This window comes from Haliotis rubra, unplaced genomic scaffold (assembly GCF_003918875.1).
Source record: "Haliotis rubra isolate DU_JTF1 unplaced genomic scaffold, ASM391887v1 Scf764, whole genome shotgun sequence".
Taxonomy (NCBI): Eukaryota; Metazoa; Mollusca; class Gastropoda; order Lepetellida; family Haliotidae; genus Haliotis; species Haliotis rubra.
This window is the reverse complement of record NW_025767484.1, coordinates 225,259-241,104: the sequence shown is the minus strand read 5'-3', so window position 1 is coordinate 241,104 and position 15,846 is coordinate 225,259. Positions and strand designations below refer to the sequence as shown.

The following is a 15,846-nucleotide window of genomic DNA, read 5'->3' as shown; positions in this document are numbered from 1 at the left end:
GTCTATTTCTAAGACCCAAGAGGATAAAATTATAAAGGAGTGTAACTCAGTCCAGAATGATTGACCAAGTCTATATTGCCTACGCTCTAGGAAATAAATAACTCCAGTGAGGGCACGAGCATTCGCATATTTGTCTTTTAGTAGATGTATATGTTTAAATATTATGATTTTATTCTGGAACAAAATGTCAGTCTATTGGTACTGGTCTGACCAGAGTAAACTGGGTAACAGTGTTAACAGAGTTACCTCCCTTGAGTAGGCTGAGGGCTGATATTTATTCATAGATTGTGATGCACCACAGCTTATTTCAGTGGTGGGATCCCACATGTTTACACTTGTGACCTGGTATAAATCTAACAACCTTTTGGGTGTAGAATACCAAGCAATTTGTAGAATGTATTTTGAGGTCGCAGAAGTAGATTTTATCACATCAATAAAGTTGGATATCCCACAGAACTGCCTCTGTTTATGCTGACCATTCTTTGCCCATCTGAAGATGAGGTCTGAATCCTGTTTGGAGGTACCAAATCAATACCAGATCTAGTAATGAAAGACCAGGGCTAGATGTGGTGGCAGTGGATATCTGTACTTATAAAGGTCAGATATACTCTATTGATGAGCTATGAGGATGGGTGGTGCTTGTGTACAGAGATTGGTCTTCATGTAAACCCTGAACTCTCATTGTGGGTATGTAATGCCCAGGAGATGGGGGCTCAGTCTTCAGGCTTGGGTGGAAAAAACCCCCAAGGGCTAGGGGACAGACTAAGGCAGGACCTAAGGTGGGGGTTGAGGCTGTTAGGCTGGAGCATGGGATAGCGGATGAGGTAGAGGTTTGGGTTTGGGTCTGGAGGCTAAAGGTTTGGGCTGCTCTGTGAGAGCAAGGGTTAGTGGCTGGGTGGCCACTAGCAGTGTGCGAATAACCACTGGCCCATGGCTAGTAAAAATCCAGTCGTCCAGTTAATCTCCACAGTCACTGGCCCAACTGGCTAGTGAATTTTCATGGGGTTATTTTGTAAATATATCACGCTCACTGACTTGTTAAGTTATAATACACTTATAAAGCATTTTAAATCAAAGATTATGGCCTGATAATGTTCATAATAGCAGCTTCATGCTGAAACCTGTGTCATCCCGACAATATCTTATTCTCATCTAATTTTGTAATCTTTTGCTTAGCTTCTTCATTCAAATTTCGAGCTAGTGAATTATTTTGTGGGCTAGTAACTTTCAGGCATAGCTAGCCTGAATGGTTAGCAAACGTTTTACACACTGCACTAGAGGTTAAGGGCTGAGCTGCAGGGCTATTGGCTGGTGCTGGGGTTTGGGTTTGGGTTTGGGTTTGGGGTTGGGGTTGAGCCTGGAGGCTGGGGGCTGCAGTGTCGGAGCTAAGGCAAGCGGCTTGGCGCTGGGCTGGGGCTGGGACCGGGTTAGAGGCTGGGCCTGCTGGGCTGGGGCTGGTCTGCACTGCTAGGGCTGTTGGACCTACAGCTAGGGCTAGAAAGGGAATAAGACAGGATTTCAACCTGCTGCCACACACACCTTCCCAGATCCATCAGTATATTGGGTATTCTGAACCAATGAGTAAATATCTCCTTAAAATTCAGTTAGAAATGCTGTTCACACTGACTTCCTATTTGCATCTGTTCATGTGGCGTTCCCTGTGTCACATGTTGCATCATGTCACACCAACATACAGGTCAAAGTTAACATATGTAAAGCAAGGCAGTTTTGTTCATTATTCAAGGTTGTGTGGATGACGGCCACAATACATCAATAAATACAAATCTGGATAGAAATGCATGTTCTCTTTACCCAAGCTGAAGGTAATTATGTAGATTTGAAAAATAATCCATGCATATTTGCAAGAAACTAAATATCGATTGGCAATAAATATTAGTCGGTATTTGTTCTGCATATCGTAATCAGACTCTGAGCAAGCCCCGACATCTATGAATGTATTTCATGTTATACATGTTTTAATACCACCAACTATTTTTATAATATTATAATATTAATAATAATTTAAACCCAAATGGCTAAGCCCGCTGGTGGAGTGATATTTCCTTGTTGACAAGCTAGCCTTTACAACTTTCCTTCACAAAATGAATATGCCTCATAATGAGACCACAGACCATGAAAAATTACCGACAAGAGCTTTCTTGAAAATACATAAGTATTTGATAATGACCATGATGGATAAATGTGTGCTGATATACAGAGAGTCTTACTTATACTCAGCATGGCTGGACTGGTCCATGGTGGCGTCTTTGAAGGAGCAGACGTCTCAGATTCAAATACTGAAATATCTACCAGTAGTGCATCTCAGTGGGGGCATTTCCTTGAAAACTTGCTGGTGTACATATCTTACTCTTGTCAGACCGGTAGAAGAAATCCCAGACAACATCATTGGTTGAGTTTGGGTGACTGTTCTGCATCCATGAACCTGTTTCTGGTACATATGTTAAGCTTTTGGTCTGACATAAGCTTTGATTGAACTTAAAAAATATCATTCTATCCAAGAATGTAATTTTTATGTATGTTTTCACTAAATTGTTTTATATTTGGACGGAAAATTGGTGGCTTTAAATATTCCTGAAAACAGACAGCTCTCCCAAACACAGCCATGAGCAACAAGTCGCCTGGTGTGTCCATTTGCAGCTTCCCCTGAGTTAATCACAGTCACACCAGATTGGGAGGAGGATGGTCATCTGAAGATGAGGGTCATCCTGTGAGGGTGAGGTGTAGCCAATCAATACCCTTCATCTCCATGCTGAGCTGTGCTGTCAGAACTATGGCCATGGGTAACATCAATTGATAGTGTACTTGCAAACACTCCATGTCTCCATCAAATGGAGCCTGAGTCACAGACCAGATACTGGAATGGACCTTTCTGCCAGGTTCACACAGATTATTCACAGAAATGCAATTTGAGAAACTATCCAGAGAAGAAACTTTGTTTTTGTATTTCTGTTTTTGTTTGTAAGTGTACTAAACACAAAGATGTGTAGATGTGCCATTTGGAATTTTAGTGAGCCAACAAGATGAAGACTTTACATCCATTTGCATATCTCATCATAATGTAGCAAGGATAACCTTACAGTAAACAGGCATGATGTCAGGGATTTAACTGGGATTCCAAACTAAGTGCAGTGTTCACGAATAGCGTCTGACCCTCTGACAAATCTGGCAGATTCGCCAACTGTCAGACAGAAGTCTACAACCAGCCGGCCCCAGTGTCTGACTGTATATTTCACAATGACTGTAACAGCAACAAACTGGAACACAATCATGAACTTGTTCAGTTTTATGATTTTATTGCTCTTAGTATTGTAAATTCTTAGAAACAGGGATATTCTCCATTCAAACTGGAAATTTTAACTGTGAGTTCCTGAAGGCTTGGATGGGGTAGATTGTTTTTCTGAATCTGTATGTCAAGTGTCTGCTTTTAACTTTCCCAAGTGCTTTTCAAACTCTCTGATTCTCTGGCTGGGCTGTGATGGTTCTTCATTGTAGACACTACACTGACACAGGCAACGATTAAGATGCTTCTATACGTCAATACCAAAGTTAATGTCACAAATGTAACAACCATTGTTTACTTTTAGAGAAGGAAAACATTATTAAAGCAGTTTTGAGACATGAAGGACATCATTATACGCAAAGTAAAGTCTCTTAGTCTCTTTGAGACAACACCCAATACATGACAAGTCTCATAGTCTCTTCGAGACAACACCCAATACATGACAAGTCTCATAGTCTCTTCAAGACAACACCCAATACATGACAAGTCTCATAGTCTTAGCCTCATCGAGACAACACCCAATACATGACAAGTCTCATAGTCTCTTCGAGACAACACCCAATACATGACCAGTCTCTTAGTCTTAGTCTCTTCGACACAACACCCAATACATGACAAGTCTCTTCGACACAACACCCAGTACATGACCAGTCTCTTAGACACAACACCCAAGACATGGCCAGTCTTTTAGCCTCTTCGATACAACACCCAATACATGGCCAGTCTCTTAGCCTCTTCGATACAACACCCAATACATGGCCAGTCTCTTAGCCTCTTCGACACAACACCCAACACATGACCTGAGTCTCTTAGCCTCTTCAACACAACACTCAATACATGACAAATCTCCCAGCATCTTCAACACAACACCCAATACATGGCTAGTATCTTAGTCTCTTCGACACAACACCCAATACATGACAGATCTCTTGCCTCTTTAAAGTTCAACACAACACCCAATACATGGCCAGTCTCTTAGCCTCTTCAACACAACACCCAATACATGACCTGAGTCTCTAAGTCTCTTCAACACAACACCCAATCCATGACCAGTCTCTTAGCCTCTTGACACAACACCCAATACATGACCAGTCTCTTAGCCTCTTCGACACAACACCCAATATATGACCATTCCCTTAGTCTCCTCGACACAACACCAAGTACATGACCAGTCTCTTTGCCTCTTCAACACAACATCCAATACATAACAAATCTCTCAGCTATATAAATTTTAAAGACTTCTTAGGAGGTGCTGTGAATGTAAACTGTGACTTTTATCAAAGCCATTTATCATGTCAGTAAAACCCAATATTTTTGCAATAAAAGCAAAACCTCCAATGATGATGGCAGCTGTTATTTCCGCTCTGCATATAAGCACATGTACAGAAGGAAGTTTCATCATAAGTTTATGGGATTAATACAAACCCAATGTGGTTTCTCAATAATGACACAACTTATGTATTAGACTAACATTTAGACCCTGAATACATATAATTTTGATAGTAGCAAATAAACCCATTTAAATTGAAAAGGAGCCCCAGTGAGACCAGAGATTCCTGAGCCTGAGGAAATCTAGACTTCATTTTTGGCTTTAGCATTGCAGGGAGGGTTAAGCATTGGGGAAAATAATATGGTACAGGGACTGTGAGACAGACGACTTATAGATCTCTGTTACACTGCATGTAGAAACTGACGGATCATAGGATAGGAAAATTCAACACTTCGGTCTGTTTTGTACACAACAGAGGTCTGAAGGAGCAATACGCCGCTATAATATGGTAGACTAATGCTTAGTCTCTGACAATATGTAACTCCGGGAGAAACAAATACAGTAATATTAACTCCATCTATATTGAAAAGGAGCCCCACAATACACAGAGGAGGTCTAAAGGAGCAATATGCTGCTATTATATGGTAGACTAGTGCTTTGTCTCTGTAAATATGTAACTCCGGGAGAAACAAATACATTAATTTTAACTCCATCTATATTGAAAAGGAGCCCCACAATACACAGAGGAGGTCTAAAGAAATACATTTAACTCCATTTATATTCAGAACCTGAGGAATTCTTAGTCTTGCTTCATTTAGGGCATGTGCATGGTGGGCTGATGCCAGCCGAGATGGTAGGTTCAAGGTTCCACTTCAAGGAGATGAACCTGAGGAATTCTTAGTCTTGCTTCATTTAGGGCATGTGCATGGTGGGCTGACCACTTCAAGGAAAATTCACATTTGGTTCAAGGACAGGGTTCCACTTCAAGGAGATGGTTCAAGGTGATGGTTCAAGGACTGTGACAGAGACTAATAAGATGGCTTCCTGTGTAGCAGCCAAGTCTGGAGCAAGCAAACCAACCCCTTGGGAGCATTGGTAAATTTGGGATGTAAATGTGATTATCTCCCTTTCCATGTAAGTCACCTTAATCACACGTGACTCATTGTTTTGGGGAGAGTCTTGGGTCCATGAGGTTATTGTTATAGTTTCTCAACATGGGGATCCGGCAATCTTTCCTTTTGCCTACCAACTATTCCAGTTTTACTCATTTCAGTTTTCATAAAACATCTTTGGGAAATGGTGCATCATGCTGGAATCCAAATAACCACATCGGCGACGTAAGGATCAGTGTAGGATCATTTAAACATTGATATTGATGTTTAATACTTGTTTGTTTGTGTCTTGGCACACTCAGCAATATTCCAGCTTTATGATCGAGGACTGTAAATTACATGAATTGTAGAGGAGGTGAAGTTGTATAACTGGTATTGTTTGTTTGTTGCTGTAATACTTGTTTGTTTGTTGTTTAGTGCTGCACTCAACAGTATTCCAGCTTTATGATGGAGGACTGTAAATAATCGAGACCATACAATCCAGTGATTGACATCATGAGCATCAATCTACGCTATTAGGGATATGATGACATGCATCAAACAAGTAAGTGAGACTGACCACCCAATCCAATTAGTTGCTTCTTATGACAAGCCCTTGAGGGTTGCTGAAGATCAATTCCAACCCACATCTTCACGGGTCTGATGTTTAACAACAGGGTGTGGTCTGCACCCCTTGCCTCGCCAAACTGTGGATGAACACGTTGTGTATCCATCTGGATTCTGGGTGCTACATAATGTGGCATGCCTGTCTATACACACTGCTATCAAATTCTCTCATTAATTCTTCCCTATGTCAGCCTACTAAGTATTCTCATTAACTGAGAATGTTATGGGGGGCATCTCAAAACTGAAGACACAAATTATTCAAGTTGACTATTCTTAACCTTGTTCCAAACTTAAAAAAACATCAACCTATGTCCCAAACTCACAAATTCACCACAATGAACATGATAAAAATATAGCCAAACAAACTTTGACACGGCCCCTCTGTTGGTGAGTCTATGCAGCATTCTACATACTTGTGCTCGGTGTATCAATATTGATCCCATTAGTCATGCTTCCCTATGGTGCTAAGGGCATCAGCAACCAGTCATCAAAGCTTCCTGTACCAAACATGCCCATATCAGGCCTCAATACATTAAATATTAGATGATCATCCCCAACCATCTCACCACTTAAAACACCCAACACTATTAAATAGCCCCCAAGTAAGTGAGTGAGTGAGTTTAGTTTTACGCCAGACTCAGCAATATTCCAGCTTTATGGCGGCGGTTTGTAAATAATCGAGTCTGGACAAGACAATCCAGTGATCAACAACATGAGCATCGATCTGCGCAACTGGGAACCGATGACATGTGTCAACCAAGTCAGCAAGCCTGACCACCCGATTCCGTTAGTCGCCTCTTACGACAAGCATGGGTTATTGAAGATCAATATTCTAACCCGGACCTTCACAGGTAGCCCCCAAATAACAACACAGAAAAACATGAACATGTTTATAACGAACTGACCGATAGACAAACTGCTTTTTTGGTCCTGACCATTTGCTACATAGTTCAAAATTTGCAGATCAAAGTACAGTTATAATGAACTAAAACTAGTGGTGATTTGAGTTCATTGTAACTGTTGTTTATGTATGTAGTTGGTCCTTTTTGGACAATCTTGACTTTGCATTGAAAAATTGTGTGGGACAACAATTAGAAGGATGCTGTATGGGTATCTCCATTCAGGGGTCAGGGTTGGTCAGGGTTGGACAATCCAGTGACTTATATTGTCAGTATTGTGTGAGACCAAGTATGTTGACATGCTGATGGGGTACATCCATTCAGGGGCTTGTTGGTCAAGGTTGGACAATCCAGTGACTTATATTGTGAGTATTGTGTGAGACCAAGTATGTTGACATGCTGATGGGGTACATCCATTCAGGGGCTTCACAAGAAAGCCTTAGGTTGATGGGTCCAGTTAGAACCCAAATGACCATGCACTGACAAAATCCTGAATAACTTTTGAGTCTGAAGCCCAAGTCGATTAAAAATATTTTTGGCCCAGCAAGTGCAGCCAGCAATATATGAAAATGCGATACAAAATATTGTTAAGAACTATGTTCAGGTAACAGACTGCTGAAAAAATTGACAATGAAGCACCTGTTCCTGATCAGTGCTTGCCAATACAATACATGATACAACAGATGTATCTGTGTTGGGAATACATCTGTCAAACCACAGCTGATACATAAAAACTTTTTTATTGAAATAATAACAAGTATATATTTTAATTGGAATGAAAATCTAACAGTTAAGGTATTGCGGCCTAAGATTGATTACACAGTGAGTAATTGTCCTACATTACAGAAGCAGGCCCAGCCCATTCATCATGGCGGCACTGCACTGAGTTGTAAACTGTTCCTGGTGCCTGTTTCAAGGCAATACATAGTTTTAGGAGCTGGCTAGATATTCAAAGGGTTTGCTAGCCATCAATTTATACTTTTAACCTTTCTAGTGTTTGCTGTTTTTGGAAGAAAAAATATATCCATCAATTCAACTGCATATAAGTACTGTTCATAATTTATGGCTAGGGGTGTGATGATGATTTAAAGGGTGGGGTCACGCACTTTGTTCTGGGGAAGTGGGTGGGGACTTCAGTTTTGTACTCATGTACTGGGGGAGTGGGAGGTCACTTACTTTGTACATAAATTTTAATGGGGGAGGGGGTCATTCACATTGCACATGCTTCTCCAAAACAAAACATCATCCTAGTCATAAATTATGAACAGTCCCTAAATCATTCAAGCTAGGGCTGGGACGATACACTATGTCAAGATACGATATGTATTGCGATATTTTATCTGCAATACGAAACGTATTGCAATACATACACCTTGAAAGCATGACACAGTAATAAGATTTAAAATAATTTATTTCAATATCACTCTTGTAATAAACAAACAAGTAACTCTATCATACTTGTGCATTTTGCTCTAAATAAACACTTTAACATGTTTAAGATAATAGTGTTTTGAAAAAAAAAGTCATGTATCATTTTGTATTGATACACCAGTTGACGATACGATAGCTGTATCAAACTTCAATGTATCATGATGTATCGGTGAATCGTCCCAGCCCTAATTCAAGCAGCACCATAGTCAAATTGTCTTTGTGTTATGTGGGAGGTATACATAAAGGACACAGCTGAGAAATAATAAATATATTTACTGCTCTGCTCTTAGAGTTGGGACATCTATAGCTTGGGATCTGACTGGAAGGGTTAACAAATGGGGCTATTTCCACTATTGTAATTGAATTGTAATGTTACCCACACTAATGTATCAGTATTCTGATTATAACCAATGTCAAACTCGGACATTTTTAAACACTAACCAAAGGGAAGTAACTCTGATCTTTGGTTGTCATACCCATGCTTATCAACAATTAGCAGATTTGAAATGCGAGAGTTCTTTGCTAACAACTAACTGCACCTATTGAAACTATCATCTATTGAACTGTTGACTATACTATAGACAACAGCTGGCTATCGATTATAGAGATTGATAATCGTTATCTAAATATTCATCAATTATCGATAAGCATCTTCGAGCAAAAATGCAAAAGGTCCAGCCAAAATCAAAATATTCTACATTGCTGAAGAGCAGTGTTCGAAATACCAGCCTGCCCAATCGCCGGGACAGGCTATTTTCAATACGGACTGCCAGATTCTCAATTTCACCTGCCCGACGGTCGGGTTAAAATATAGACATGTATATGAAGATATTTTGTGGACTGGTAAGTTTTGGTCAGGGCTGGCAAGTGGTCTGGCTGAAATTTTTGGGAGTTTCATACCCTGTGAAGAGTATGACACATTTTTGTATGGATTACTAACAAAACAGCTCTTCGAACATAATATATCATAAGCAGCCCATAAGACATAACTTTGAGTGTTGTGTCAATGAATTAATTATATTTAGTTACAATACTATGCATTATTGACGACACAGTTTACATACTGGTAATTGTTAAGAATTCTTCCAATCGACAATATTTTCGACTATCGATTATTTTAGCTAGCCCTAGACACTCATGTCTATCTTTTCAAATTATTATTGAGCTTGTACAATCATAGGGTAAACAATAGTGAAACACTGACAGTTCAATGATATATCATAACATTCCTACTAATGGGAGTATAACATTTCTGTGATAGTCACTGACACCTGTACAGACTGATGCAAAATCTGCATCTATGATGCATACTGATTAGTGAGTGAGTTTAGTTTTATGCTGCTTTTAGCAATATTCCAGCAATATCACGGCGGGAAAACCAGAAATGGGATTCACACATTGTACCCAAGTGGGGAATCAAACCTGGGTCTTCAACGTGACGGGCGGATGCTTAACCACTAGGCTACCCCACTGCCCTAGCTTGGCTAAGAGACACATCTCTACACAACACTGCCACCAAAACAAGGTACCATAAACACAAGCATTCTCTTTTAGCATGCTGACATTGACTTTTGTAAATTCTATAAAAAATGATTTTGTTTGCTTAAAATGATAGAAATAAATCTATTCAGATGTCCAAATGACCTTCATAAATAAAACCTAGTGACTTGCAACCATGGTAATAACCCCAAAAAATCTTCATCACTTCCCTCATGTCCATGTTAAATATTTCAACAACGCACAATATACATGTACTATTTTTACCAAGTAGATAGATTTTTTTCAGAAGTCACTCAAAATTGAAATCATTAACCATGTTTACATCATTTAGTTCTGAATTACCTGTTGATCATGTACAGCACTTATATCCATGCATGGACGTCTCCCCACCACTTTCAGAGCATTAAACATGTGCTATTGTAATGCTGGAATGATACAAAGGTCTGCCTATCAATACACTTCCATTTAGGCACATGTGTGCAACAGCTGTCAAGAAAATTTTGCTTTTGTAAAAACAGGAAGATGTTATGTGCCTGCTCATGATGAAGGTGGAAGAAATTTCATAACAGATATGCATTGTTTCTGAAAACGTATTGCAATGTCATTGTCATACATTAACATTAACTTATGACTATCTTAGCTCTAAGAGAGCTTTGAAAATCTAGGCCATGAACTGGAATAGCTTAACAGTGTTCACAAATGGTGTTTCAAAGTAATAGGACATTGGGTCCTGTAAGTTTCAGATGACTGTCTGACCCACTGAAAATTCACAGGACCCACAGAAGAAAAAATAAAAATAAAAGGTGAACAGGTAAATTCCTTTACAGTAGCAATATGTGAGTGAGTTTAGTTTTACACCGCTTGTAGCAATATTCCAGCAATACCGAAATGGGCGTCACACATTGTGCCCATGTGGGGAATCGGGTAAGAGTTCCGCGCATAACCCCCGCTTGAAGTGTATTCTATTTATTAGGATTATTTCAAGGGTTTATGATTAGATTTGGGGTTAGATTTTAGGGTTAGGTTTCGGGTTTAGGGTTAGGTATAGGCTGTTTATAAAAAAAACAGACGTATATTCTTGGGCATTTAATGATTTTTAAAAATACGGGGGTTACGGATGAAAATCTTTCCAGGAATCGAACATGGGTCTTCAGCATGATGAGCAAACATCTTAACCACTAGACTACCCCACCACCCAAGAGCCCGCCAAAGAAGATTTGCATAGAGATACCAAACTATGGTATAGATAAATATTTTAGATAGAAAAAGCCACACAAATACAAAGATAGAATCCGCAATCAGTTTGCATCACAACAATAATAAAGTGACATCACAGAAAAACAAGCAGACAACAAATGATCATCTGTCTGTTATTTGTAAGTTGTGTTGCCATACATCTATTCAAAGTGTGTACATATACAATTTCATGGATTTCTCCTTTGTAATTGGAGGTAACTGAAAGGGATAAATAATATCAATGTCTCAATGCTTCCATTGTTTTCTGATCATGTTGTGTTTGGACATCATATGTTTTCGAGCGGCACTGTTTACTCTCGCTGTAACAAACTGTGTTGCATCACAAAGACGAAAATAACTTGGATGATGTCTTGTGTTTATGAGAGAGTTGTCTTTTATAGGTGAGTGGGATGTCTAAAGTTGTTCAACTGATAATCCAGGAAAGGAAAACATTTCGTCCCAAATCCCATAAGGATGCTATATAGTGATGACTGCCTATTTGAGGGTTAAATGACACACGATGATCATTCCAAACTGATAATTGTGGTGTAAAATAACAAATAACCTTTGCATATCTACTCATCAACAACAAATCTCATCTGGAAATTAAATGACTTAGTTTGACAGATGCACAATGCAGTTCTCTCCCTTCCATTGTGACTAACATCAAAGATATTTAGTTTCGGAAATGCATCCTTCCGATCCCTCAAGTGGACTTGAGACTAAAGTGAATCACCATCACTTAAAGGTCTCAGGCTCAATGTCCATAGTCTTGATTTGAACAAAATCTCCAATTCTACTTACAAAAATAAAGAAAAGCTGAAAAAAGATTAGGGAACGGGTGCGAGGGGAGCTAATGATGCCAGTTTCTCATCACCCGAAGACGTATCGGTGAAAGATATCAGCAGACATTTGTGAAAAATAGGCGCAAAAAATACGCGGTAATTGTGATCTTTCAGTTTTACTTACCTTCCGGTCATATAGACAACTTTATGACAGTTCAAATCTGAGGGGATGCCTTGAAATATTAATGAATTCCAACCAACATGGTTGTCGGATGTGAAGTCACTTCCGGTAGTCAAATATGGAAATAGTATCAGGTTTCCTGCTATCGCGATAAGCTTTATACATTGTATGTTTTATCTGTTGTTTTATTAATATGTTTAGTGGTATATTGTGCACACCTAATCTGTTCTCTTCTACCAGCTCCAAGAGCTCAACTGAGCTGTTTCGACCGAGGGGTCAGTGATCTAAGGGAGGTAAGCCATTATTGCTTTGGAAAATCAGTTTCCGCAGCCAAACATGAATGGCAGCATCGTCATGATCGTCTAAGGATCGTATTAAGGGCACGTGTCTAACTTTTAGGACTTAAACGCTTTAACAGATTACACTGAAGATGTACTACGACAAAACCTAAGCGAATATCTTTTGAATTAATGCACGCTGTATATATACTTCGTACCTCATGATTGTGTAAACCAGGGATACTCTACAACCATATATAGTCTCCCTGCAGTGTAAACATATGAATTAACGCACTGGCGTACATTTAATTTAATGAATAAAGACATAAATGTCACGGATAACGTTGTTTTCGTGTTTATTTTCCACAATCTGGGTTATTTTAAACAAATTCTCATGCACTGACATTATTCTTTATTCAGCCCAACATTTAGTCTTTGAGTGAGTGAGTTTAGTTTTACGCCGCTTTTAACAATGTCCTAGCAATAGCAATATCACGGCGGGGGACAACAGTAATGTTTTAGTCTTTGAACTGAACTTAGTGTAAGATGTGTTTTGTTAATTGTCTTTCAATATGTAACAGAGAGGAGCCCAGAGAACCTGTTATTTTTCAGTCAGGAACAGAAGAAATCTTGACTTGCCAAACTAGTTTACAATTGTTTGTATTTTCCCTTGTGGTCACTTCACAACAAGTTGATTAAGTCTGGGCCTCATGCATGGATCCGGTCTGAAACTGGACTAAACTGGATGACACAATGCTTTCTTGAATAAACGTGGTTATTGTTCAACGCCGCACCCAGCAGTATTCCTCTTGGCAAATCCTATATTATTTGTGCGAAGGATGTAAAGATTATTTCATAACGAGAGACACAAGGTTTGGTTGTTTGTTGTTTAACGCCGCACTCAGCGATATTCCAATATGGCGACCGACTGTAAATAATCGAGTATGGACCAGACAACCCAATGATCAACAACATGAGCATCGATCTATGCAACTGGGATACGATGACATGTGTCAACCAAGTCAGCGAGTATGACCACCCGATCCCGTTAGTTGCCTCTTACGACAAGCATGGGCTGCTGAAGACCAATTCTAACCCGGATCATCACGGATCTCTTGAAAAAACAGGGTGTGTTCTCTTCTTTGACTTTGAAGTACCCTTTTGTGAGTGAGTGAGTTTAGTTTTACGCCGCACTCAGCAATATTCCAGCTATATGGCGGCGGACACCAGAAATGGGCTTCACACATTGTGCCCATGTGGGGAATCGAATCCGGGTCTTCGGCGTGTCGAACGAACGCTTTAACCACTAGGCTACCCCGCCGCCCCGTTCCATACGAAGGGTGTAGGGCACTCTGAAGATGTATTCATTCAATCTTTCTGTCGAACGTGTATAAATGGTTTCTTGCCATGGGCACCATGTTCTTGACTCCATTTGGATATTCGAGGCTCGAACCGGCCCCTCCTACAAAGCTAGGTTTGACTTAAGAGGCGATTCCGTGGATCGGATGGTCAGGCCCGCTGAAAGGGTTTAGAGCCGGTCATGGTACCCTGGGGTTGCAGATCGTCGTTTTACATATCAATCATTGGATCGTCTGGTCCAGACAATAACCAATAACAGTAAATACATAGGAGTTATTATTCATACACTGTGTCTGTTTTGTCACCCGTCAACGTCTGAGAAATGTCTCTGAAACAAGACTGCTTCATAGTACATTATTTACAGACCCCCTTCCTAAATGTGGAGTTTTGCTAGTATGGCGTCAAACTCTTTCAGGAATACAATATTTCAGTTGTAACTAAGAGTCTAAGACTGTACAGTATTACGGGTATATCGCACCACGTCTTTCAGAAGAAACGTTTTGCAGTATGTTTTCTCAGAACCGGTTTATTGAATAATAAAAATACCGTATTTCCTCCAATAAGCGCCTGGACGCTTATTTTTTTCTCAACGGAGTTCCAGACCCGGCGCTTATTAGAGGCCCGGCGCTTTTGTGATTACTGGGTCTAATTACCGTACCTGTTAGTGAGCTGCTTTACCCCGGACGCTTATGTATACCCGGCGCTTATTAGAGGAAATACGGTATGAAGTTTTGTGATTATCTCTATGGTTTAAGTTAAAATCTACACAGACTCTATTCACCCTGAAGTTTTCCATTGTAATTCACTGACAAAACAGCAAACTTTACATACAATAATTCTATAAAAAAAGAAAACACAATCTCTCAAAATGAAATCTTAATTGGAGATTTTTGTTATCATAACCATAACATGTATTTTCAAGGCCTTTGTATGTGGAAAATATGCTCTGCATGTACAATGAATGTCACCCACTATCAAACACTGAAGCTCCCAACCTATCGCAATACGTATGTTGTGCCCCTTAAACATACAATGTAGTATCGAAATATATTGCAATAGAATCACAATATATTGCAATACAACCCCATTTGGGGCGAATACATCGGTTCCCACAATAGTAAAACTAAAGATTCACAGGTACTCAAAGAAAATGGCAGAGGCCATAAAATCACTACAAACCTGGCTCGCTCTAAGATTAAAGAAATGGGGAAAAAATAACTGATTTTACGAGCGCTTTCTCCTTGCGTGTCAAATGCATTTGGTTTCGTTTGTTATTAATTTGACTGAGATAAAATACTCAAGGAAATCGAGACTGTTGATCATGATATATATTAAAGGGAGTGAGTGAGTTATGCCGCAGGTTGCAGAGTTCCGGCCATTGTACGACAGGAGACACCGAAAATGGTCTTCACACCAGTTGCTCCAATGTGTGGAATCGTGGTGGCGCGTGGTCCTTCGATGCTCATGTCACAAATCGGTGAAGTTAAGCAGCGTCGAGCTCGGAGAATCCTTGGATGGGTGACCGTGTTTGGCAGCTTGACTCCTCCTGAGAGTTTCTAGGACTTGAGTCCTGCCCACAACGAAGCACATGTGACACATGTGGTCTCACCTTAGGCAAGTGAGTTTGTTCAAAATTGTCTCTGTTCACCCAGCAGGAAAATGGGTACCCGGTGGAAAAATGACATATGACTATAACCTTCTAGCGCCTAGCAGGCAGCTTGGGTTATCCGGGGTAATAATGGCCTTGATTGTTAAGCGCTATGAGCATACCTAGTGTGGAGTTTGGCGCTATATAAATGGACCCATTATTATTATTATTATTATTAATCGAACCCGGGCCTTCGATGTCATGTCGACGCTGTAACCACAAAACTATCCACTGACCCTC

At 39.9% G+C, this 15,846-nt stretch overlaps 1 protein-coding gene and 2 long non-coding RNA genes across 4 annotated transcripts in view; 2 read left to right on the top strand and 1 right to left on the bottom strand.

The window, feature by feature from the left end:
* LOC124260466 (LIM and senescent cell antigen-like-containing domain protein 1) overlaps positions 1 to 12,423 on the bottom strand; it is a 55,428-nt gene extending 43,005 nt beyond the window's left edge. The window contains exon 1 of one of the 2 annotated variants that reach the window (XM_046694799.1): positions 12,325 to 12,423. In XM_046694799.1, coding sequence (XP_046550755.1) covers positions 12,325 to 12,335 — 11 coding nt within the window. In that variant the 5' untranslated portion in view covers positions 12,336 to 12,423. Of the gene's footprint in view, positions 1 to 2,228; positions 2,368 to 12,324 lie in introns of those variants that run through there. The other variant, XM_046694797.1, reaches the window with a different exon arrangement.
* On the top strand, positions 2,473 to 6,160 carry LOC124260468. The gene is made up of 3 exons (XR_006894092.1): positions 2,473 to 2,801; positions 5,488 to 5,666; positions 6,101 to 6,160. It is a non-coding gene; the product is annotated as an uncharacterized LOC124260468 (long non-coding RNA).
* On the top strand, positions 7,422 to 8,903 carry LOC124260469. The gene is made up of 2 exons (XR_006894093.1): positions 7,422 to 7,456; positions 8,035 to 8,903. It is a non-coding gene; the product is annotated as an uncharacterized LOC124260469 (long non-coding RNA).
* Positions 12,424 to 15,846: the final 3,423 nt, after the last annotated feature.